The 25,318-nt window shown below is 47.3% G+C and overlaps 1 protein-coding gene across 1 annotated transcript; it reads left to right on the top strand.

Annotated features, from left to right (window-relative positions):
* The first annotated feature begins 58 nt into the window (after positions 1-58).
* Positions 59-23,966, top strand: ACTG2 (actin, gamma 2, smooth muscle, enteric). The gene is made up of 9 exons (XM_006760027.1): positions 59-138; positions 10,603-10,764; positions 12,167-12,295; positions 15,925-16,035; positions 16,302-16,386; positions 18,227-18,388; positions 19,207-19,398; positions 21,173-21,354; positions 23,764-23,966. The coding sequence occupies exons 2-9, from the start codon at positions 10,639-10,641 to the stop codon at positions 23,905-23,907; spliced, it is 1,131 nt and encodes a 376-aa protein (XP_006760090.1). The 5' UTR covers positions 59-138; positions 10,603-10,638; the 3' UTR covers positions 23,908-23,966.
* Positions 23,967-25,318: the final 1,352 nt, after the last annotated feature.

Genomic DNA, 25,318 nt, shown 5'->3' with positions numbered 1-25,318 from the left:
TGCTAACACACCGTCAGCTGGCCTTTTTAGGGACTCTGTGTAAAGAAGATCCGCCTCTGGGGTTTTATATTGCTCTGGTGTTTATGCCAAAGACACACCAGCCCTCAGCCATTGGGAGACGGACCTCTCCTACTTTCGGTGAGTACTGTACAGCGTCGCAGGCTCAGCCTCCTGCAGCTGCCTGGCCCCCTGGGTGCAGGCGGCGCCTCCAGATTGGCCCGGCGTCCATGACGCTGGCCCCGGTTGCACACGTCAAGGCCCTCGGTGGGCCTGCGAGCGCCCTGCTGCCTGCTTCTGGCCATGGGACGTCCCGGGGCAGGGCTGTTCCAGTCTGGATGGGTGCTCCCTGTCCTCGTAACCGGGTGATGGGTGGGATAGAACATCTGCAGTCTCTGCTCACCCTGCTGGCCAGGGCAGCGCAGGCCTACACTCTCCTGTTCTTTGTCACAGCTCCGAATGGCTAGGTGACTGTCTTAGGCGAGCAGATGCTGTTCAGAAAACCTGCTTCTTCTCAGGGTGTTTAAATCAGAGCTAATGATGGCTCCTGTGTCTGTGAGATGTCTGTGTGGGGAATAAGAATGTATTTACTTCAGTCCTCTGTGGGTCTCACTACCCTCTGACTTGAGCTGGGCTGAGGTGAACAGAACATTTCATCCATCCCTGAAGGCTGTCGGGTCACTGGAGCGGTGGAAAGTCAGGGGTGGGTAGGAACCAGTGTTCCATGGCATCGAGTAGTTTTAGGGCAGCAGTTCTCAACCTGTGGGTCGCCAACCTGGGGGTCGAACGACCCTTTCACAGGGGTCGCCTAAGACCATCGGAACACACATATATAATTACATACTGTTTTTGTGACTAATCACTATGCTTTAATTATGTTCAATTTATAACAATAAAAATACATCCTGCATATCAGATATTTCCATGACGATTCATAACAGTAGCAACATTACAGTTATGAAGTAGCAACGAAAATAATTTTATGGTTGAGGGTCACCACAACACGAGGAACTGTATTAAAGGGTCGCGGCATTAGGAAGGCTGAGAACCACTATTTTAGGGGGTGGGAGGAACATAAGGGCCCTCTAATTCATTCTCTGTTAAGGGCGCTGAGAAATTGAGCAACTTGCCCCAAAGACACACCCAGCTGTGAAACCACCTGCCAATGCCGTTACCCACCACCACACGCACACGAAGATACACGTGTGCAAGTAATTAAGAGGAAAATGAGACCGGGGGGCTGAGGGGCCGAGGGGTAGGGCTCTGGGATGAGGAACCCAGGAGGCACACCGGGACTGAAGGTAGGGCAGGGTTCAGTTTTGGAGCGTCCTCTGTGTGGGGAGGTCCAACGGGCAATCGTTCATTTTACTCTGGTAATTTTCCACTTTGCGTTCAGAGTCTGCTAACATCTCTTTATGGCTGAGGCAGAAGGTGTAGTGGTGCAGGCCGTGGATGCGGACGGCGGGCTACCAAAGTTACTGAATGACCGCAACGTGCTGTCCTGTAAAATGGGAGCAGTAGCAATACTACCTACTTGGCAGTGCTGTTGTGAGGATTAAATGAGATAATACATGTATAAAGTGCTCAGCTCAGTGCTATCAGGGCCTGACCCTGATTGCTCAAACTTTAAACATCGCCTGGAGGGCTTATTACACTACAGACTGCACTTCACCCCAGTTTCTGATTCAGGAGGCTCGGGCAGGGCCTGCTAATTTGCATTCCTAATAAGCTCCCAGGTGGTGTTGAGCTGTAGGTGTGGGCTGCACTTTGCATAGGGAGGCTCTCAGGGTTTGCGTTTATGATTTGAACCGGTTATCGTATCCCCTGGGCTGAAAAGAGAGCTCCCCACCTCATAGCAGAGATGAATGGGCACTGGAGAAACTAATGAGCAGGGAGAGTCTACATGCCAGGCCTGGGAAATCAAGGTGGGCAGCCTGACATCCTAACCTCGAGGCACGATTTCTTTCCTCCTGCCCTTTGTCGACTCCATCAATATTTATGGAGCGCTCATTAAGTGCCAGACACTCTTCTGGATCCTTAGAGTCAGCATAGGGACTTCTGCAATCACTGGGAGAGGCAAAAAAACAGATGAGAATGTTGGAGTAAATAAATATATAAAAGGGCTCCAGAAGGAGCCCCTCATTTCGGCCCAGGAGTTATCAGGGAAGACTTCCTGGAGGAGGGATACCTGAGCTAGTTCCTGCAGTTGGGGTAGTCCCAGTAGAGAGGAAGCATGTTCTTTGGGATCTTTAAGTGGCTCAGCTCTACTGAATTTAGACTTCAAGGCAGAAAGCAGGGACAGCTAAGGTCAGAGGGGTGGGCAGGGCTGGATGATCAGGGCTTTCTATATCACACTAAAGCAGCGGTTCTCAACCTGTGGGTTGCGACCCCTTTGGCAGTCGAATGACCCTTTCACAGGAGTTACCTAAGGCCATCCCGCATATCAGATATTTACATGACGATTCATAACTGTAGCAACATTACAGTGATGAAGTAGCAACGAAAATAATTTTATGGTTGGGTCACAACATGAGGAACTGTATTTAAAGGGCCAGAAGGAGGAGGAAAAGTAATAGTGAAGCTGGCCTCACAGTGCTTACAGTCTGTGGGCTAGTTTCAAACAAGGAAAAAAAATAAAGTTGAGAAGGTTGAGAACCACTGCTCTAAAGGATTGAGCAAAGGGGGACAAGAGAAGGGCGACAGCGAGAGATCTGCTCTCTGAAAGGGCTGCTCTGGCCGCTGTGAGGAGAGTGGACTGGAACAGGGCAAGAGTGCTCCCGCCTTGTAAAGTGTCCGGGGTTGCTGGTGCAGGGCGGCATGGAGATAGAATCAAGACATTCTGGGGATTGGTTGGGAGGGAGGAGGGAGGAGCTGGGGTGTAGGGCATAGACTCCAGGGTGGGCGGTGCAATTCACTGAGGGACAACTGCAGTTTAGAGAGCAGTCCTGGAGGAAGAATTGAGGTGCCTGGGGGAGGGCATGGGGTGTCGATGCCCACAGGCAGCTGGCTCTGTGCATCTGGAGCCCTGGAGAGGGGTCCGGACTGAGTTGGGAGAGTGAATGAGAGGCCCAGGTAAAAGCCTGCAGAGCAGGCCCAAACCACAGAATCTGAGGATCCGAAATACCACTAACCAGGAGCTGTTTTAAACTGAATGAACATATATCAACCACGTCCAGATACCCTGCACTTAATTAGAGGTGCTGCTAGGATTTTTCATGGAAGGAATGTTTTTCCTGGAGTGATTTCTCTCTGCCAGGCCCTTTGATCATAGGAATGTGCATGTGCGGGCAAATTATAACAGGCAGCTGCTTACATGTCCTTTAAAGCTCCTACCCCCAAATATTTCCCCAACTATTCTTTGAAGTCTCACCTTCTCGGAGACCTTCCTTTAAGGATTTAAACTTGCCGCTAATTTCTAAAATGCCTTTGGAAACTAGTGTGAATTCAACTTTTGATAAGCATTGATTTGTGAAGGGGATCACTCAGCTCCTTCCAATATTCCACAGACTTCATCCAGGGAGCCAGTGCGGCTGGAGAAGGGCAGGAGAGAGAAGAATGATGTTAGCAGCCCTTTAAACAGGGATGAGCAAACTTTTCCTGCAGAGGGTGAGGTAGTAAATATTTTAGGCTTTGTGAGCCTAAAAGTCTTTTGTAGCAACTACTCAACTCTGCCCCTATGGTAGCAATAGCAGCCATAGACAGTAAGTGAGCAAACACGGGTATGGCTCTGTTCCAGTAACACCTTATTTACAGACACTGAAATCTGAATTTCCTATAACAATTCTCTTTGGCTTTTTGGCAACCATTTTAAAATGTCAAAACTGCCTTACTGGCGGCTCAGTGCTTGAGCATCGACCTATGAACCAGGAGGTCCTGGTTCGATTCCTGGTCAGGGCATTGCTTGATCCCCAGTAGGGGGCGTGCAGGAGGCAGCCAATCAATGATTTTCTCTCATCATAGATGTTTCCATCTCTCTTCCTCTCCCTTCCTTTCTGAAATCAATAAAATTATATTTTTAAAAAATGAAATAAAATGTGAAAGCCTGTGGGCCACATACAAACAGGCCTTAATTGGCTGGTCCTGGTTTACAATTTAGAAATCACTTTCATTCCTGTTATTTTCGTTGATCCATCACCTTGAGAGATAGATGTTAAGGTTGCCAGTTCATAGCTGAGGAAACTGAAGGCCAGAGGAGACATGGGCCTGGGCCCTGGGGCGGGGGTGCAGGAGGAAGGAGAAGGGCAACGAAAGGAGCGGTGGAGGGAACTCAGGCCAAACCTTTCGAGCGGCCAGGAGGGGGATTACGCCTCTGTCTTCATATTTGCTTGGGCTGGGGTGGGGGCGCAAGGAGATGAGTGAGTGAGCAAATTCTTTACATTCAAGTGTTTGGCTTTTGGAAAGGAGGGGAGCGCTGTGTTTCTAGGTTCGCGAAGTCCTCAATGAAGCCCAGATGTAGGACATGCTGACGGAGCCAGAACACTTCCCTCAGCTTTCTGCGGGCGCAGAGCAGCTATGACCCCAGGAAACCACAGCGCCTTTGGCTCCGGCCCCTCTGACATGCTCCAGTCTAGCCGCCAGTTACCAGCAGGCAGCTGGGAGCGTGCAGAATTTCTCTCCCGGCAGAGACTTTCCAGGAGAGTCAGGCTCCGTGGAAAACCCTTCTCCCCAGGGTAGCGTGCCCCCCTGCACCACCCCCCCCAGGCGCCACTCCAGGCCAGCAGCCCTGAACCCGCCCTCCCCTCCCCTGCTTTTCTTTTGGGCCCGCCTTCAAGAAAGCAGATTTAAACCCACCCAAAGGCTGCAGAAGGCCGGCGTTGCTGACAGCTGGACGTTGCTCTGTGGCTTGTCTCCGCTGCTGGGAAACAAAGCTCAATGCTCTCTTTCTGTGTGTGGGCAACTCAGGGGGAGACAAAAAGGTTCCCTGAAAAGCCAGACAGGCTTGAGCCTCACACGCCAGCCCCTGCCCTATCCAGCCCCTCAGAGCCTGCCCTGTCTTTCAGAGGCTCCAAATTCAGAGAGAGAGAGAGAGAGAGAGAGAGGCTGAGGGGACTCTCCAGGACAGTCAGGGAGGTGTGGCTTTGCTGGAACACAGAGACACAGCTGTTTGCTGGACAGCGGAGAAAGCCGTCCCCGCCTGGTCCTAAATCAGGTCCCCGTGACCAAAATGTCATGACACTGGACCGTGGGGACCTGAGGACACCAGGGGCAGCGCAGACCAGGTCTGGGAGGGGGCCTCTCAGGTGTGGGCTGTAATACAACATTTGTCATCAAACATTAATTGAGCACCTACTATGTGCTGAAAACAAGGCACGTGCAGGGTCTCTAACCATAAATGCAGACATAATCCTGGCCTAGGAGGGGCCCAGAGACTCAGCGACAAGAACACAGACCCTTTTGTTTTAGGGCTTTTGTTGCCGACAGTGCTGGAGAGATGAGAGGCAGAAGCGAAAGCACCAAACATGGAGAAGTTATGAGCGTTTCATTAAGGTGGTGAGGAAGGGGCAAGCCCAGGCTTTGGAAACTGCCTGGGGTGGATGCTAGCCATGCCTCTCCCCGGCTGGGAGGCATCAGGCGACTTTCTTTTCCTTCTCAGAGACTTCGGTTCCAAATCTGCAAAATCGACATAAAAATACCTTCCCTCAGGGCTTCTGTGAGGATTCAATAGATAATAGATTTGAAGGGCCCCATTAAAAATATTATTTTTTAAAAAATGCATTTACCAAAATTGGAAACAGGGAAGATACTGCCATGTTTCACCTGACAAAGCCGCTGGGCCTTTTCCATTGCGTCGAATATCCTGCTCCCTCCATTGCAGGGGGTTTCTGGCAATTAGTTTGCAAACCAATTTATTTATTATTCAATTTCTCATTTTGGTTATTTTAACCAAAGCTGTGATGAGCTGGCTCTTGGCCAAATCTTTCCACTGAACTATGAGTGTGTCCCAGGGGTAAATCCTTAGAAGTGCCTTTGTGGCATCAAAGACACATGCATTTTTCTATCAAGAGATATATACAGTAGTTCACATGGAAAGTATTACAATAATTAATGAATAATAATGCAAGAATAGCCCTGACTGGTTTGGCTCAGTGGATAGAGAGTCAGCCTGCGGACCCAAGGGTCCCAGGTTCGATTCCAATCAAGGGCACGTACCTTGGTTGTGGGCACATCCCCAGTGGGAGGTGTGCAGGAGGCAGCTGATCGATGCTTCTTTCTCATCAATGTTTCTCTCTCTCTATCCCTCTATCTCTCTCTCTCCCTTCCTCTCTGTAAAAAAACCAATAAAATATATTTTTAAAAAAATAATGCAAGAATACACTGTCTCACATACTCACAACTGTAAACCTACTTTTGTCCACCCTGGACATTATACACAAAAGCTATATATTCATTTTAAGGCTTTTAAATAGTAGTTTTCAAATTCACCTTCCAAAAAGTAGTGCAGTTTGACATGTCCGCAGTGAATGCAAGCGCACCTCCCCACACTTTGTCCAATAAGGGTGACCCCGGCGCCGGCCACAGCACCCCGGCCAGAGGTGGGTCAGCTTCTACCCCGGCCACAGCGCACTGCTGGCTGTCGCGAGGGCCGGGCCCCGCTCACAGATGCTGAGCGAGAGCTTCCACAGGTTGGTTACTCAGACCACAGGCAGAACCCCATGTTTATCCTATTACTTGGCTCTGATTGGGGTCAGCGTGTCTTCTCTGCCTTCTGAGACCTGCTTTGGGGTGGGTTCTTCCGTCCAGCATATTTAAAACCACCCCCAGCCTGTTTTGTCTGGAAGTTCCATCAGCATGTGCTCTATATGTTTATCCAACTCATTTATTAAAACGGCACGTGAGGAAAAGGACAAGAGTGGAGCCTGAGGCTCAGGTGGGTGGAGCATCATCCTGTATACGGAAAGGTTGCGGGTTCGATTTCCGGTCAGGGCACATACCTAGGTTGTGGGTTCAATTCTGGTTGGGGCCCATTCAGGAGGCAACCGATTAATGTTCTCTTTCACACTTCGATGTTCCGGTTCTCTCTTTCTCTCTCTCTCTCTTTCTCTCTCTCTCTCTCTCTCCTTTCCCCTTCAGGTGAGGATTAAAGAAAAAAAGAAAAGCATAGAGCCTGAGGCCAGTCACTGTCTCCAAGTTGAGCTGATCCATCAGTGAACACTTTTCAGTAGCTACAGGCAACTACACATATGCCCCTGGATTTACTGTCCAGCCCACTTGGCTTTAAGAACAGGGAAGTCACAGGAGACCTTGTCAGGTGCCAAGATCAAGTTAATTAAGCTCAATGTCTCCCACCTTCTCCTGCACCGCAGTCCTGGGGGGAAAGGGAGGGCTGTCACACTGACATTTGCTCTTGGTAAATGATGACAAATATCAGAAATCACAGCTTCCTTAAAAATGCTCTCTTGCCCTGGCCAGTGTCCTCAGTGGTTAGAGCGTCGGCCAGTGCATGAAAGCATTTCCGGTTCAATTCCTGGTCAAGGGCATGTACCTGGGTTGCAGGGTCGATCCCTGGCTCTTGTCTGGGCACGTGTGGGAGGCAACCAATCGATGTGTCTCTCTCACATCAATGTTTCTCTCTCTCCCCGCTCCTTCCCTCTCTCCCTCCCTTCCTCCCTCCCACTCTCTCTAAAAATCAATGGGAAAATTTCCTTGGGTGAGGATTAACAACAACAACAATAATGCTTTCTGGGACAGCGCCTCTGGAAACCTGACCCACATATCAAGGGTATCTGAGGTTTGAGAGCTCTGCCTTCTTTTCCTTTTGATCATGATGATGGGCATTGATTTGCCCATCTCCGGTCTCATATCCCTTCACTTCTCCGTTCTTCCAACATGGCAGGAGGCTGGCAGGTCTTCTCTGCAGCCCAGAACGACTCGGCTCCAGAGACAGCACTGCTCTGAGCAGTAAGGTGCTAACCTCCACTTCACCTCAGACCTCAAGTTCCTCTTACCCGTGTTTGTCCTACTTTGTGGTTCTGAAAACCTTTCTTCTTGACAGCCGTTGGCTCATTCGCTCATTCATTTGGATAACAAACATTTAGGAGCCCACTCTGTGGCATACTTACGTCGGACACACTGAAGAATCACGGGGAATAAGGCAGACCTGGCTGCCGCCTTCACGGAGCTCACGCGAGCCAGGATATGCAGAGTTGATCATTGCTCGGGCGGGTTCTAGGTGCTGTGGGGCAAAGAGGGGCCACTAACCAAGACCAGTGGCCAGAGAGGCCTCCTGAAAACGCAGTGTCAACCAGAGGCCTGACAGGTGACAGGGGTGGGGAGAAGGCCCTTCCAGACCCTAAAGGTTCAGAAGAGCGAGGAAGTGACACAGCTCGGAGAATGGAAACAAACTCCACATGGCCCAAGTGAGGAGGAGGCTGAGAGGGGGCAGGAGGGACGATGAGCCTGGAGATGCAGGCAGGGGCCAGACCCCGATGGGCCCTGTGGGACAAGTTGGGGAGCTGGGACTTGATCTCCATGGCCAGGGGAGGTCACGAGGATCAACGCGACAGAAGCAGAGCTGGACTCAGCAAGTCACAGGGGCCGCTCTCCTAGTGCGCTCTGCGCTTCCAACATAACGGGAAGGGGCTTCCTTTCAGCCTTAACGTTCTGTTAACAAGCTTCTGCTCATTCTCCACTCGGCCTTCCTGACCTCGTGTTCACAGGCCTGTGGCTCTGTCTCCTCTTTGCTTTGGTCATCGATGACTCTGTCCCTCTTCAGCATAAGGCCATCGACGGGCCAGGACCAGGGCTCCCGTAGCACCCATCTCCTTCCCCCTGGTCCCACATCCTGAATGCAGCGCAGTTGGGGCTTCTTCCACCGCCACCTCCTCTTTCCACGCCTCGAGCCTCTTTTCTCTGGACTCCTGAAAGCTGGCCTCCTAACCCTGCAGCGAGGGCCTTCCCACTCCAGCTACGCTGTCCCACCCAGGGCTTCCTAGGCTCGAGGGCCATGGTTCACTGCCTCTTGAGTGTCTGCTGCTTCTCTTTCATCACGGAGTGCCAGATGTTGTCTTTCAACCTCCCCGATAAAAGAAAACCGGCCACAGATGTTGGAAAAATGAATCCCCTCCCCAATTTGCAGCCGTCCCATTCTAGGTATCTGCATGGGAGGAGGGCTTCTCTGTTTTCTCTGTCCGAAACAGCAGGGGGCAGTGAGCCTCATCAGGAACCTCTTGCTTTCCTCTCCTCTCAGGCTGTCCCTCCCCGTCAGGTGCTTCTACCCTGAGGATTGTGCGTTTCCCCTGTACCTCCTGCATCTGTCTCCCTTAACGATATGTTATGTTGATTTTAATTATAAGCTATTCATGAGTACAGTCTCCTTGTAAAAATGTAAAACATTACAGCTGGCACCTCTCCAGCCCCTTCCCACCTCCAGAGGCAATCACTATGATCAGTCTTAGATCCCTCCCCCCCCTCCCCCCCGAACTTTTTGCTGTGTTTATATCCACAACTAGAAAATTATGGAAAATGCACCATATTGTTTTTATGGTTTGTTTTAAAAAATAACTCGCACCAATGGTTTCATGCTATTCAGTCTATTCTGCAACTTGCTTTGTTCACTCAGTGGAATGGTTTAGAAACCCAGCCAGGTGGGCCCATGGAGACCGGCCGGATCTTCTTTTAATCTCAGGATAGGATCCCGTACCCTGGACTTTGGGGTAGTTCCAAGTCGTGTGCCTCTCCAGTTAATGACGTCAGTTTTTCCACACCTTTGCCAACATCTATTATAAAACTTTGAATCTTCACACTCTGCTGCCTCTTATGCATTTGCGCTTCCCTGGTAACGAGTAAGGCTGTGCGTCTTTTCATGCAGTTGTTGGGTGTTTGCATCACCTTTTCTGTCAATTATCCTTTCATCATCTTTGTTTTTCTTTTGAGCTGTTTACACCTTTCTTACTGATTTGTAATATATATATTAAATAATAATCTGTTGTTATGTGTGCTGCACATTTTTTCAACTCCTTTCCTAACCTTGAAGTCTTTTAAGATTCTCTCCAATGGATTATAGCTTTGTAGCCATTTGGGGTTTTTAAGAGGCAGGTAGATGAGTTTGCTAGCATTGCCGTAACAAACTATCACTGACTGGGTGGCTTACACCACAGAAATTTATTTTTTCACAGTTCTTTAGGTTTGAAGTCCGAGATCGAGGTGTTGGCGGGATTGGTTTCTTTGGAGGCCTCTCTCCTTGGCTTGGAGATGGCTGCCCTCTCGGGCCTCTTCACAGTCTCCCCTCTGCATGTCTCTGTTCCAATGTCCTCTTCCTATAAACACACCCATCCTATTGGGTCAGTTATACTGGACACCATCATATTGGATTCATGACCTCCTTTTACCTTACGTACCTCTCTAAAGGCCCTATCCCCAAACACACTCACACTCTTCCTGGAGGTTAGGACTTCAACACATGAACTTGGGATACACAACTCAGCCCATGTCAGCAGGGGGGAGGGAAGGGGCCCGATGGCCAGGGACTGGGAGGGCAGGTCCACACGGTGCCTCCTGGAACTGGGTCCTGGCTGCCGGTGGGCTCAGGCACCAAAGTCAAGAAGACCGTCTCCAACATGTTTTTGACCCTCAGTTGACTAGTTCTCTTCTCCCTCAACCCCAAAGGTGCTCCAGCCCCCGGTTCACTTGGCCACACTCACCATGTGTGAAGAGGAGACCACTGCCCTCGTGTGTGACAATGGCTCCGGCCTGTGCAAGGCTGGCTTCGCAGGAGATGACGCCCCCCGAGCCGTTTTCCCTTCCATCGTGGGCCGCCCTCGCCACCAGGTGTGTGCTCGTCCGGACACAAGGCTTTGAGGCATTAGGAGGAAGCACTGCATTGTGGGGACTATGCTGAGGTGTGTGTGTGTGTGTGTGTGTGTGTGTGTGTGTGTGTGTGTGACTGAGCGAGGATGAGTGTGTGTGTGTGAGAGGGTATGTGTATGTGTATTGAGGGTGGGGTTCTCTCTTCTGATTAACTAATAGAACAGGACCCCGAAAATAGATATATGCAGAACCAAAAACATCTGTCAGGCATGCACTGATGACATTATGTCTGGCTTAAGTCTTTGAGGTTGCTAAGTTTGGAAGAAACCTTTTAAAAAATGCAATTAAACCCCTTGCCTTTAAGAAATGTATACTCATTTAAAATAATTTTTCTTGAAATTAAAAAAAAACTGAAAAAAAAAAAGAAATGTGTATTCCATGAAGATATACCCACAACTAATTTGAGATCACAGGCGGAAATAGGGGCAAAATATTTCCTCAGGAGAGGGAGAAATTAAATCTAAATAGAGGCCTGGCCTGTAGCTCTGTTGGTTGGAGTGTCGTCCGATCCTGACTCTCAAATACCCCATTGAGCATGACAAGGTTGCAGGTTCGATCCCCGGCAGGGCACATACAAGAATCAACCAACAAATGCATAAATAAGTGGAACAACAAACTGATGTCTCTTTCTCTCTCTCTCTCTCTCTCTCTCTCTCTCGTCCTCTTTCTCTCTAATTTAATAATTTTTAAAAATATGAATGGAGGAACAAGGGAAGGAGAAGACTTTCTACAAAAAGGGACAACTGCCTGGCCAGCGTGGCTCAGTGGTTGAGTATCATTTTCCTGGTTGAGGCACAGGCCCATGTTGCAGGCTCGATCCCCAGTTCGGGGAGTGCAGGAGGCAGCTAATCAATGCTTTCTCTCATCATTGATGTTTATCTCTCTCTCTTTCTCTCCCTTCCTCTCTAAAATCAATAAAAATATATTTTAAAAAATAAATAAAAGAAAAAGGGATAACAGGCTAAGGAGGATTTCAGTATATGGAGAGAACACACACCAGAAGCAAAAATTTGGAGGTTTAAAGTGTAAGCGTAGGGTATTTGAGGAGGACAAGTACGTGTGTGTGTGTGTGTGTGTGTGTGTGTGTGAAGTAAGGTAAGGAGAGGAAGTGTGTGGAGGAACTCTGCTCTCTCTCAGAAAATGACATTGTCTTAGGAGAAAAAGAGAGACAAGCTCACAAGAAACCCTCCACCTTCTCTCCTTGTCTCCCTCATTCACTGGTGTCTGCCTCACCCTTATCGCCCGCTGTTCTGTTTCCTGGGGAAGAAGGACATTTTCTTACCTTCATCTTTCTTCAGAAACCCTCTGATGACTGAGTCCCTCCGAGGGGAGCCCTCAGGCAGCTCACATCCTTTTTTTGCAGGGTGTAATGGTGGGAATGGGCCAGAAAGACAGCTACGTGGGGGATGAGGCTCAGAGCAAGCGAGGGATCCTGACTCTCAAGTACCCCATCGAGCACGGCATCATCACCAACTGGGACGACATGGAGAAGGTACTGGTGAACTCCCCCTTTAGGGTGCTCATCTTAATGATAAGACATCACCGTGACCCTCGGATCTCACAGTCCTCTGTGCCCTGTCAACTCTCCCTCTAAAACGCTTCTCACAGCCACCTGTCCTTCCTGTCCTTCCCCATGGCCATACCCAACCAGGGATGCTGACATCTCCCACAGAATTATTGCCATGGCTTCCTGACTGGTTCCTTTGACGGGTGTCTCACTCACCCAATTAATTCTCTACACGGCTGCACAGCTTCTCTTTCTAAAAGCAGGTCAGATCCTGTCATTCGCCTCCTCAGGAATCTCCAGGAGCTCCTCACTCACCAAGAGAAGGTCCCCAACTTCCTGTCTGCCATCTGAGGACCTGCCTGGTCCTGCCGAATTCCCAGCTCCATCCCTCACACAGCCTTCACTCTGCACCAGCGCTTCCTCCTTCCTTCCAATGCTGATGCTGCCTCCTTCTAACATTCCCTGCCATCACCTCAGATAGGTGCACTGCTGCTATGTTATGGTGATGGTTCTCTAATGAAAATCTTAGGTAAGATTCTCTCGGGGGCTTTAGAAGCCCTTTTTGTGTGTAAGAAGGTGTGTGGAAGGAGCACTTTTTAAAATATAGTCTGTGATCACAAAATCATGTGTGCAAAATGCTAATAGAACCTTTTTAATATTCCTTTGATAAATTCTGCTGACAGTTGTCTCAGAGTTCTTGTTTTGCACTGACTGCCTTTTGAGATGTAATAGAGGGCTTATTGAGCAGGCAGCCACTGGGAATAAAGAATGTTGATTTGAAATCTGTAATTCACTGTACATTTCTCCAGATCCTAGATTCAGTCACTCCGGATGTGAGATAAATAGATAAAATACAATAGCTTTTGCTTCACACAGCGGAACCATTAAGAACACAGCCAGGGACAGGGAGATCCGGGAGCAAATCCGTCCCTTAAGGCTCAGTTTCCTAATTTGTGGAGATAAAAATACTTTCTTCCTTAGGCTGCTTGGGAGATTGAATTAGGGGAATACTTAGTATAATCCCAAGGTAGGAAACATACTTAATGCTCAATAAATGGCACATACTGTTTGTATATACCTAACAATATATAAATCAAAAACGTAACAGACAAAAACATTTTACTCATAGTAGTAACAATATGAACTCTTTATTGTTGTTGTTAATCCTCACCAGAGGATGTTTTTTCCCCATTGCTTTCTCAGAGAGAGTGGGAGGGAGGAGGAGTGAGAGAGAGAAAAAAAATCATCAATGTGAGAGAGACACATCGATTGGCTGATTCCCACACAAGCCCTGACTGGCAAGCAGGGAGTGAACCCACAAGCCAGGTACATGCCCTTGATCAGGAATCAAACCCACTACCCTTTGGTGCGGGACGGGGCGTGGGAGCAGAGACAATGCTCTAATCACTCAGCCACACTGTCCAGGGCAACAATATGAACTCTTTAAATAAACTACTAAAAATAAAGTATGTGTCTTAGGAGAAAAACGGGCCTAGCCTGTGTGGCTCAGTTGCTTGGGCATCGTCCTGTGCACCAAAAGGTTGCTGGTTTGATTCCTGGCCAGAGCACATGCCCGGGTTGCAGGCTCAGTCCCCAGTAGGGGGTGTGCAGGAGGCAGCCAATGGATGTTTCTCTCTCTCTAAAATCAATAAAAACATATTTTTAAAAACAGAATAAGGTAAAGCTGTCAAATCTTCTAAAATTAATTTATGGGCTCATTGCCATTCCAAATAATTTATAGTGTATGAACTGAAAAGTGGCAAGAAACAAAACTGAATATGAAAGTATTATACTAATAATATAATAGTAAATAAAACAAAGTATATGAAATAAGTAAATGGTGATAGTGATAAATTTGAAAATTGATGAGTGAAAGGTTAGGAAGAAGAAAAAAGTCAATTTTTTGTTAAAATATGGGAGATTTTTATTCCTCTTAAATTTTTTTCTAATTTTAACATTATTGGTATCTTTTGTTTTTAAAGTACATTATAAAAACTCCCCCCCAAAAAGAAATAAAATGAAGTGCAGATGTTTGCATTACAGGATGTTTTGCAAAGTCAATTTTTTTTAATAATGTACTTTAAAGACTGTGCGTTGTGGGTCTGAGATATGCCTAGGAACCTGCACCTGTCACAGCTATCCCAGACGATGCTGATAGAAGGGATCTGGGGACCACATTAGAAGAAATGCTGACATCAGCTCATTCAGACTGATCGCCACCTGCTCTGTGTCTCTGTGAGACTTGGACCTCTGCTTGTGCCATTCCCTCTGCCTTGGGTTCCCTTCTCCGCCCCTGCAGACTTCCTTTGCCCTCAGGGCCCACCTAAACCCTCCGACTGAACTGCCTCTGCCTCATTCTCCACTTAAAATGTGGGTGTCTTTGTCTTTTGTCATTTTTGCCTGTCTTTCTCCTCTCTTGAAACTAAGATCTAGGGGCCATGTCTGGTTCATATCTGCACTCCTTACCTTGAGCATCGTCCTGGCACAAAGCCAGTGGCTCATCAATATGTGGGCACAGTGGAATCCAATGACCCTGTGCCCATCTCTGAGAAAATCCACGCCTTAGGCCCCTGGCTCTCTTTGCCAAGTGCCTCTGAAATTAAACATGAAATCTCTCGGAAATGAAGAAATAAAAAACTCCTGTTTTGTGGGCCTGGATCACGGAAGAGGGACCTAGACACAGAGAGAAAGAACTTCCTTTGGAACCGGGGTTTTCCACTGAGCGACTTGCCTCCCAGGGGCCTTTGGCTATGTCGGGAGACATGTTTGCCTCTTTCAAGATAAAGAGATGCTCCTGGCACCTGGTGGGTGGATGCCAGGGATGCTGCTAAACATCCTGTAACGCACAGGTCAGCCCCTGCAACAAGGAGTGTCCAACATAAAGTAAAGTGCCGAGGTGGGGAAACCCTGCTCGAACGCGCCTGGCCGGGTCATAATATACAAGGAAGGTTCAAGCGTGTCTGTCAGCTTCCCAGCAGGAGACAGCACACTCCCAGTTGGGGCTTGAGAGTTAATTTAAGGAAGCGCTGCTTACAGAGATGTGCACAGAAAGGGAACCAGCAAGGGATGTTGAGGCCCCCAAGTACTAGCAACAGAGGGCAGCTCTTCCTCCCCTATTGCTGGGTGTGAGGCGGGTAGGAGGTGCGTAGGGAGGGCAATGCCAGTAAAACTTCGTGAGAGCTGGAGCCCTGAAAGAGGGGCCACTCAACAGGAGCTGTGCTCATGAAAGGCCACACTGTACCCGGGAGAAACACACTCCTTCCCTCTCCAACCTCTTGCTGGTATCTTCTATAAGCCAAACATAGGCAGAAGCCAGAAAGCAAGGAACACAGAGATGCAGTGGGCCTGGCCCCCCAAGGCACAAAGCAGGGGAGAGAAAGGCGTTCAGACGGACATAATTGACATGCTACGTATATTGACCCCAGATCCGAGTCCTGTCTGGGGCCCTGTTGAGAAGCAATATAACCTCTAAATTTCAATCAAAACTTCCCAGGGCTGACCGTTCTCTCCAGATCCAAGAACACTGAGCCATACTCCCTCAGCACAGCGTGTCAGTTGGAGTTTCCCAGCCCACTGGGAGTCTGCTGGACTCATCTGACTTTTGTCCCAAACAGATCTGGCACCACTCCTTCTACAATGAGCTGCGGGTAGCACCTGAAGAGCACCCCACCCTGCTCACGGAGGCACCCCTAAATCCCAAGGCCAACAGGGAGAAGATGACCCAGGTAAGAGGCCAGCCAGGCCTGAGCACTGGCACAAGAATGGAACGTGGATGCTACACCTGATCCTTTCTCCCAATCACACATCAGAGCAACAGAATGCACTCTTTGAGAGCCTGTCTTGTGCATAGTCTGTGCCAGGCCCTAGAGGAGGTGGGAGTAGGGTAAATAGGCATATTTCCTGCCCTTAAAAATGAGTCCAAACCATTCTTTGGGCCCAGAGGTGCTGTGATTTCTGCCAGACCGTCTTTAATTCTGCATTGTCCTTTCAGATCATGTTTGAAACCTTCAACGTCCCTGCCATGTACGTCGCCATTCAAGCTGTGCTCTCCCTCTATGCCTCTGGCCGCACAACAGGTGAGTCGCCCTGATTGTAATGGCGCCCTTTCTGACTCTAGAGCAGCGGTTCTCAACCTGTGGGTTGCGACCCCTTTGGCAGTCGAACGACCCTTTCACAGGGGTCACCTAAGACCATCCTGCATATCAGATATTTACATGACGATTCATAACAGTAGCGACATGACAGTGATGAAGTAGCAACGAAAATAATTTTATGGTTGGGTCACAACATGAGGAACTGTATTTAAAGGGCCAGAAGGCTGAGAACCACTGTTTTAGAGAGAGGAAGGGATAGCGGTTTCTGCTCAGAAGAATCAAAGCCACAGCCAAAACCCAGGGGAAACCTTGCCCTGGGCTAACAGACGGGAAGCCCATGTGGAGGGGAGTGTGCCCAGTATAGATGGAAAGGGTTCAGTGAACAACCGTGACCGGTACACCCAGCAAGGGCCGTTCCCTCACAGCAGTCAGTCTGGGAGCGTATACACACTTTCCAACAATACTGGGATGTTTCTGCTCATGAAGCAGGAATAGTAAAAACTGAGATGGCGGATATGCAAGTATCCTTGGTGTAGAAAGGTGCTCAGGGAAACAGAGGGGGCTTAAAAATAAAAGTTTTTAATAGGGACTTGACAGCTTGAATATCATTCACACGTTCACTCATGTATTCTTTTCTGTGGTCTTTTGTTTGGTTGGGTTGGGTTTTTTTCCTTACTAATATTCATTCATGTATTCATGGATATGTTCATTCATTCATTCATGCATGCATCATCAGATATTTTCCAATCCTGCCTACCATGTGCAAACATTGCACCACTGACAAACAAGGCAGATCCTGCTGCTGTGGAGCTAACAGTCTAGTGGGGAAGAGATGGAGTAAGCCATAATTTCACTACAGGTGATAAGGACAGTAATAGGGAAATACGGGTATATACAGTTTTGTACCCCGTGCTTTGCACTTGATTTTGTTGTAGGCATCATGTCTAATGGTGACCTGGGAGCCATTGTATGATGACTCCATTATTTATTTACTTATTTTACCATTTGTCTATTGCTGGGCCTTTACATTGCCTCTAATTTTTCTTATTTAATATAAGTTATGCTGTGATGAACATCTTGTATAAGAGTAAGCTACTGGTCCCTGGATATTTATTTTACTTCTGGCCCTTACTAAACCATCTTATTTGCTCTAATCATTTTTCAGTTGATTCTCATCTAAGTATACAACCACATCATCTTCAAATAATGACAATTTTGTTTCTTTTTCATAATAATACCTCTTATTTCCATTTTGTGTCTTATTGCATTGGCTAAAGCACCCAGGACAATAGTAAATAATAATAAAATAATGCTATTATAAGGTTGCCCCATCAATTATGATGTGGCTGTAGGATCAAGTGAGATTACTTATGCTGAGAAAGCTTATTACCCTTCATGGTTTGCTAAAAATTTTATTAGTAGAGAATTTTATTTTTTTCAAATGGTTTTTATAGTTCCTATGAGATCTAATATGCTAATTGCTTGTGCATATGTGTTAGTTGGATGCCTGAAAGATGTACAAATTACGCAGTCTCAATTAAAGAGTGTGCAGTCTAGATGCAAATTGACAAGTGTGCAGTGTCATAAAAGTGTTTCAAGGAATACAAGGAGACATTCTACTTGCTTTCCATAGGCTATAGTCTCATTTGGGAGAATAAATTGACGTGCACACAAAAATATGATAGATTGTTCTTATGGTGGGTGAATTTTCTCAACTACTTAAAAAAAACATGGTTGTTGAAAATCATGGGTAAATGGCCTCAGAAAGAGACAGATGAAAGACAAGAGAAGTTTTAACAGGTCCTTTCCCCTCTGTCTATAGGCATCGTCCTGGATTCAGGGGATGGCGTCACCCACAATGTCCCCATCTATGAGGGCTATGCACTGCCTCACGCCATCATGCGCCTTGACCTGGCGGGCCGCGACCTCACGGACTACCTCATGAAGATCCTCACAGAGAGAGGCTATTCCTTTGTGACCACAGGTATCCAGCCCCGTTCCTGATTCTGAGCTCAGCTCAAACCCAAATCTGATCTAGGACCAGAAGTTCCCAGGCCTGGTGAGAAGTCTGTGGCTATGTGTCCTCAGACTATCTTGGGGTGGATAGGAAGGCTCTATGTAGCCAGAGGCTGGGCCTCTGGACAAGACCGGATAGATAGTTAAGGCAACCTTATTTAAGAGAATGGTTCCCAACCAGTACACCCTGGGGAGGGGAACAACGCTTAGACCTACTTATCCTAAGCAGCACTCCCTGAGCCCCCTTAAGTGCCCTTTCACAGCACCCCTTCTTCCCAGGGACCTGCTACCTCTGTCCATGTCCACACCAGGATCAGAGCCCATTTTCAGTAATGCTGAATGGTAGTAAGATCTGGGGATGCATGTCATTAACTAGGGGCATTTATAGTTCATCTGGAACAAATAAGGTCTGAATATCTCAGGGGAAGATACCATGCTTCAGGGGCCACCCTGGGAAAGAGAGTATTTAGGTAGGGGCCTTCCTAGATTCTGTAAGATCACAACGTATAAGCCTACATCTAGCCCAGAAGTGTGTCCTGCAAGACCCTCAGGAAGGCCTGCAGCGCTGTCAGGGCAGAGCAAAGACAGCAAGGTGAAAAGCCCACGCAACATTTTGCTTGGGAATCAAGACTTTGAACTCCCACTTTAGGAAGAGGAATAAAAAAAAATTAACTTTCATCCTAAGACTGAATCGAAAGCAGAAGTACGAAGGTGTTCATAGAGATCAAAATGGGACAACCCAACTAACAGAGCTGAGTACCTACTTTCTGTCATTTCTGCTTCCAGCTGAGCGAGAAATCGTGAGAGACATCAAGGAGAAGCTGTGCTATGTGGCCCTAGATTTTGAGAACGAGATGGCCACAGCCGCCTCCTCCTCCTCCCTGGAGAAGAGCTACGAGCTGCCTGATGGGCAGGTCATCACCATTGGCAATGAGCGCTTCCGCTGCCCTGAGACCCTCTTCCAGCCTTCCTTCATTGGTGAGGTGCTGCCCACAGTCCCTGCCAATCAGGAGGGCAGGGTGGAGGGGTGGGCGCGGGATGGAAAGAGAAACACCAGGAGTCACGCACTCTTTGTTTATTGTTTATACATAGCCCACATTTTTCCAGGAAGTGCTCAAAATACATAAACAATACAGCTGGGTAAAATCTAATTTTAAATAAAAGGAAATCAAGATAAAGGCAAAGTAGGAGAGGGAATATAATATGAAACTAAGAATGAGGTTAATAAACAAAACGCTTCTTGGACCGCTCAGCATTTAGGTCATGAGGTTGAAATTTGTAGTAGTAAACAGGATGGGCTTAGGGCAGACCTGGTTTTAACCTTGGACATGTTACCATCTTCAAACTTCAGTAACCTTATCTGTAAAGTGGAAATAATGATAGTGCCTACTAAGTAGGGTTGTAACAAGGATTAAATAACAGAATAACCCAAGGACAACTCTTTGCTGAGGAGTGTATAAGAAGAGGTGGGCCTGTAAGCAAATGTTGACATACAGTGTAGTGGTAGGTAGATAGCAAACTGGACAGAGTGCTATAGGCCTAAGAAACCAGGGAAGACTTCTTAGAGGAGGTGAATATTTGGACAGAACCTTGAAGAAAGAGTATCATTTCATAGTATCCAGGGGTGGAAGGAGTGCAGAATAGGGAATGACATACAATACTGATTGTGGTATGTGCAAAGGCATGGAGGTGTGAAAAGTCATGTTCTATTTGGGACATGATGGAAGAATTCTGTGTGTGTGTGCATGTGTGTGTGTGTGTGCGTGTGCGCATGTGTGTATGCATGCCTGTTGTGTGTTTTCACACAGGGGAGAATGGAGAGAATGGCTGGACCACACTAAGAATGTGGGGGTTAATCATATCAGCAATGGCGATCTCCTGAAAGTTTTTAGGCAGTAGTGTAGCAAGGTCAGGTTTGTATTTTAGCAAGATTCTTCTATCTACTATGTGAAATTATATCATAAGGACAAAAGACTAGAGGTGGGAGGCCAGGTCGGTAGGCGTGAGCTGGTTTGGCACGTAGGAAGATCCCTGTGCCAGGCTAAGTTAGCTAAATGTCAACCTGTGGGCAATGGAGGGCTATCAAAGCTGATATGATAGGTATATGTACACAATGGAATATGAAAGAGAATAAACTACTGACACAAGCTGTAACATGGATGCACTTGAAAACATGGTAAGTGAAACAAGCCAGACACAAAAGGTCATATAGTGTATGAGTCCATTTATATGATATGGGAAATCTATAGAGACAGGGGATAAATTAGTGGCTGCCTAGAACTGGGGAAGGGTAAAAGGGAAAATGGGGAGTATCTGTCTGCTAATGGGTATGGGGTTTCTTTTGGCGGGGGGCGGGGGGACGGGGACGGTGTTAAAAATGTTCTAAAATTACATTGTGGCAATAGTTGCACAACTCTGTGATTATACTAGAAACTACTAAACTGTACACTTTAAAAAGGGTAAATATAATGGCAAGTGAATTATATCTCAATAAAGCTGTGAAAAAAGATGATGCAATGAAAGCGTTCCTTTAGGAATATATCTCAGGCAACAATGTGGAAGATCCATCAAACAGAGGGAAACTAAAGGCAGGGTGATGACTAGTTAGAGGGTCTGATCTTAATACATTTGGGAGGTAAATAAGGACCTGAACTACCATTAATTGCAACCACAGAAGGGGGTCACTTGAGGAGCTGAAAGTGAGGGTGTTTATGAGTGATGGATGTTGACTAGAGACCGTGATCTCTACTAGGCATGGAGTCTGCCGGAATTCATGAAACAACCTACAATTCCATCATGAAGTGTGACATCGACATCCGCAAGGACTTATATGCCAACAATGTCCTCTCTGGGGGTACCACCATGTACCCCGGCATTGCTGACAGGATGCAGAAGGAGATTACAGCCCTGGCTCCCAGTACCATGAAGATCAAGGTGGGTCTTCACCCAATTCCTTCCATCCAGTTCTTTGTACAATGACCTGTCTACGTGGGAGATGCTCAGAGTCCAGTTGCCAGGCCTGTGGCTCAGTGGCCTCCTGGGTTCAGCATCATCCTGGTCTGGGACAAATTTCATCTCGGGGGATTATGTTCCTTGGGCACTGATGAGTTGGAGACACTTTTTGCATGAGCTCTCAGACATAATCACATGATGTCGTATTAAGAGAATATTGAGCTGGTTAAGGAAGAAATCAAGGGGAGGGGTATAAAAAAATAAAAGAGGAGGGAAATAGAAGGGAAGAAACTTTAAAAAGAAGTTAGGTGTTACCCCAAAGGAGGGTGAAAGTTTTAAAAAGAAAGTTTGGCCATGGGGCAGGCTGCTGGTTCGAACTCATGGGGACATTCCTTGATTCCTGGATAGTCCGTTTGTCCCAACTTGGCCATAACCCTCCTCCCACTGCTTCTTACCAGGACTTAGCACTTCTTTGGCCTCTGCAGGATGGGAGCCCACTTGTCTTTTCCCCACTCTGGTCCCAAGCAGTCAATAATACAGGCCTTTTTTGAGGGCTTCTAGGTACTTTGATGCCAATGGGTTTAGAAGGAGTTGGGAATAGAATGCATGTGTGAAATAGGTTGAAAGTTACCAAGTCTCACAATAAAGTTGGTCTCTGGGGAGTAGGCCTGATCTGAGGAAGTATATTCTCTATGTCAGTATTCTAAGAACCTTCTTCACAAAGGAAGGCTGCCCAGACCTTCCTTCTGCCTAGCACATGGTGTTCAGCACAGGGAAGCAAAGTAGGACACCAGAAAACAGGTGAGGACCTGTGGTCCCTTCTCAGCGGGAGCCACTGGAACAGCCACAGTACTGAGGCCTGCCACATGGGGCTTTTTACCAGGACCCTGTGTCAGGATACCACACCCAGCCTCACCCCCAGATTCTAGTTCATCAGGGCTGAGGTAGTCCCACCACCTACAGTGATAAATGAGCACCAGTGATTTGAGGCATGTCCCCATTTGTGAGCCCCTGCCCTGAGTTTAACAATATGTGCCAGGCTTCAAGGGGCCTAGGATCTAATTAGTGGACATAATCAATGAAAGGAAACTTAAATAAGGCAAGAGGAGGGGAAAGGGCACTCCAGGGAGGGGAAATAGGATGAGCAAAGGTGCTCAGGGGTGTGTGCGCATGTGTGAACATCCCAGACAAGTTGGACAGCAGGATTTGTATAGAGGAATTGGGGGAGATGAGCCAGCCTCAAGGATATGGAAGAGAGATATGGGTGGGGGTGAGGCTGAGATTGAGGACTTCAAACCCAACACAGCCCAGAGTTTTCTCACAACCAGAACTGCTCAGCAATAAAATTTGCTACCTTCTTAGTGGTTCTGCCAGTACTTGAGGTATCTACTCAAGGAGTGATGGGGTGACTTTTGTCTGCCTAAATAAGGTAACTTCTAAAGACCATTCTTATTCCACAATTCTATGATCTCTGTAATGTAAGACATCTGTAGAGAGGTTTTAAGGAGACAAAAAAAAATCAATTTAGTTTTTAGTTTGTTCTAGCACTGAATTCTTAGACCCTTCAGATTCTGAGAAACTAGTTGAAGAATTGCAGTCCTTCTAAATCTACTTTGAGGCGGAGTTCAAAGTTGTTTGCCAGGACAACCAATTTCTAAAGGCTTAGCTCAGTGACAAGAATGAACAATGTATGAATTTAAGAACTTCCCACGTACAAGTGGCTGTTGACAGATGAAGTTTAAGGGTCTGAGTAGACAGGCTCATACTCAGAAATGGAGGAAGCTGCTCATGCATTCAATTCCAGGAAAGAACAGAACAGCACTGCCCCTGTAGATGTTGGTATTGGTCAGCTATTGCTGAGTAACAAGCAACTATGAAATCACAGGGCACATAACCATTAGCATTTACTGCTCATGCATCTGCAGGTCAGTTTGGAGCCAGCAGATCTAGGTCAGGCTTGGCTAGGCAGCTCTGTAGGTCCAGCCAGCTCAGGTCAGTTCCATATCTCTCACTCACAATGGGACTTGGGCTGAAGGGCCAGCAACTCCTTGGGGACGTTTTTTTCCGTGAAGATGGCAGAGGCACAAGAGAGTATGCCTGTGCATGCCTGAAGAACATTTCAAGACCCATGTCTGCTAACATTTCACTGACCAAAGCAAATACAGAGCCGAGCACGAAGTCACACGGTGGAAGAGTACAATCTTCCTACGGAGGGGTGGGAGTGAAGATTTGAGCAATAATCCAATCAACCACAAGGCTTACCCTGTTTCTTTTTTGACCATGGAGGCAGTCCTTTTCTGGGGCGGCCTGGCAGTTTGATGAGATGGTTCTGGGACCACCTTCCTATTCCCTCGGGGACTGATCGTGATTCATCACGTTTGCTCTTTGCAGATTATTGCTCCCCCGGAGCGGAAGTACTCCGTCTGGATAGGAGGCTCCATCCTGGCTTCTCTCTCCACCTTCCAGCAGATGTGGATCAGCAAGCCAGAGTATGATGAGGCGGGGCCCTCCATTGTCCACAGGAAATGCTTCTAAAGTCAGAGCAGATTCTCTGGGGATCTCCTTGAGACTGCTGTTACAAATCATGAACCATTTTTCCCTGCCCCCTCCAACCCCGCACACAGTGCGAGTGTTTTTCACATTTTATTCTAATTCACACATAACCCCGTGAGGTAGGTACTACTACTGCCTCCATATTACGGATGAAGAAACTGAGGTTCAGAGAAGTTCAGGACTTGTTGAAGATCATCAGAACCAAGATTAAAATCCAAATGTAGCTGACTCTAGCGTTAGTACTCCTACTACACCACTTAGATTCCTTTTCCTTGACCATGAGTAAGAATGAGGGCTGGATGACTTGTTGGGGGCGGGTAAGAAACAAGGGCTTTCAGAAATGTGGGTCCTTGTACCCAAGAATGATGCACAGAGAACAAGAGCAGAGAAATACAGGCTTATCGGATGTGACATAATGTGACCAAAAACACAGTGTTATTTGAATTGAAGTGAAGAAAGTTTATAGTGGGCTTAAAATCTCTGTGAGATCTTTTGTCATTGAGGGTTAGGTTGTATTTTGCCCCAAACTACTAATCAAGAAAGTAGTGCCCCCCCTCTCTTTCTTTCTCTAGTGTTCTCACTCTCTCATTTGCTCCCCACTCCCTTGGTCAATTCTATTTAATTTCACAAGTATTTATGGAATTTTTGGTAAATAAATCCACATGAAGTTTATATACCCCACAAAGATGATTCCTACCCATCAGGGTTTCATTGCAGAAAGTGGGAGACAGGCACAAACATATAAGATAATGATTTGAGGTGAAACAGAAGCACCCACAAAGTACTATGAGAAAATAAGGGATAAGGATAATGGCTAACACAGACTGAGTGTTTACAATATGCTAGGCACTAGTTTAAGAGCTGGCTTTACATGGATTTCCTCACTTAACCCTCACCACAGCCCTATGAGGCAGGTACTAGTATCATTCCCATTTTACAACTAGTTTACTAGTTAACTCTATCACCCAGCTAGTTAATGGCAGAACGAGAGCCTCAGTTCTGCCAGGTGTACCCTTCCCTCTCTCCACCTATCCCAGTCCCACGCCTGATGCTCCTGAGCAGATCTCACCTGGCCCGCGAGCTTCTCAGAAATACCTGTTTGGAGACAGTGGACCCCATTAGAAGTGCAGGGACCTCAATGTCAGACATGCCTCCTCCACCATCTCTGCATTTGCCCTCCGGAGGTGAGGTGGAGAACCATGTTTTCAAAATCCCCCTAGAGGATTTATGTCTTCGGGTTTCCCAGAAGCAGAACCTAAAATAAGGACTCGCATGCAAATAATTTATTAAGGAAGTGCTTGCAGGGGAAACCCTTGAGCAGATGGAAGAGGCAGGACAGGAAAGGGGAGGCAGCCCAGCTGGGGACCTCTGAGGCATAGCTTCAGCCTGGTCC

Source organism: Myotis davidii, unplaced genomic scaffold (genome assembly GCF_000327345.1).
Source record: "Myotis davidii unplaced genomic scaffold, ASM32734v1 scaffold1477, whole genome shotgun sequence".
NCBI classification, from domain to species: domain Eukaryota; kingdom Metazoa; phylum Chordata; class Mammalia; order Chiroptera; family Vespertilionidae; genus Myotis; species Myotis davidii.
Note: the sequence above shows the minus strand (reverse complement) of the source record. Positions and strands in the feature narration are given on the sequence as shown.

Bases quoted from the DNA above. Each gene is read 5' to 3' on its own strand.
- ACTG2 (XM_006760027.1), top strand. From the start codon at position 10,639: ATGTGTGAAGAGGAGACCACTGCCCTCGTGTGTGACAATGGCTCCGGC. The intron at 10,765-12,166 runs GTGTGTGCTCGT...CTTTTTTTGCAG, and splicing joins TGGGCCGCCCTCGCCACCAG to GGTGTAATGGTGGGAATGGG. The intron at 18,389-19,206 runs GTATCCAGCCCC...TTCTGCTTCCAG, and splicing joins CTATTCCTTTGTGACCACAG to CTGAGCGAGAAATCGTGAGA.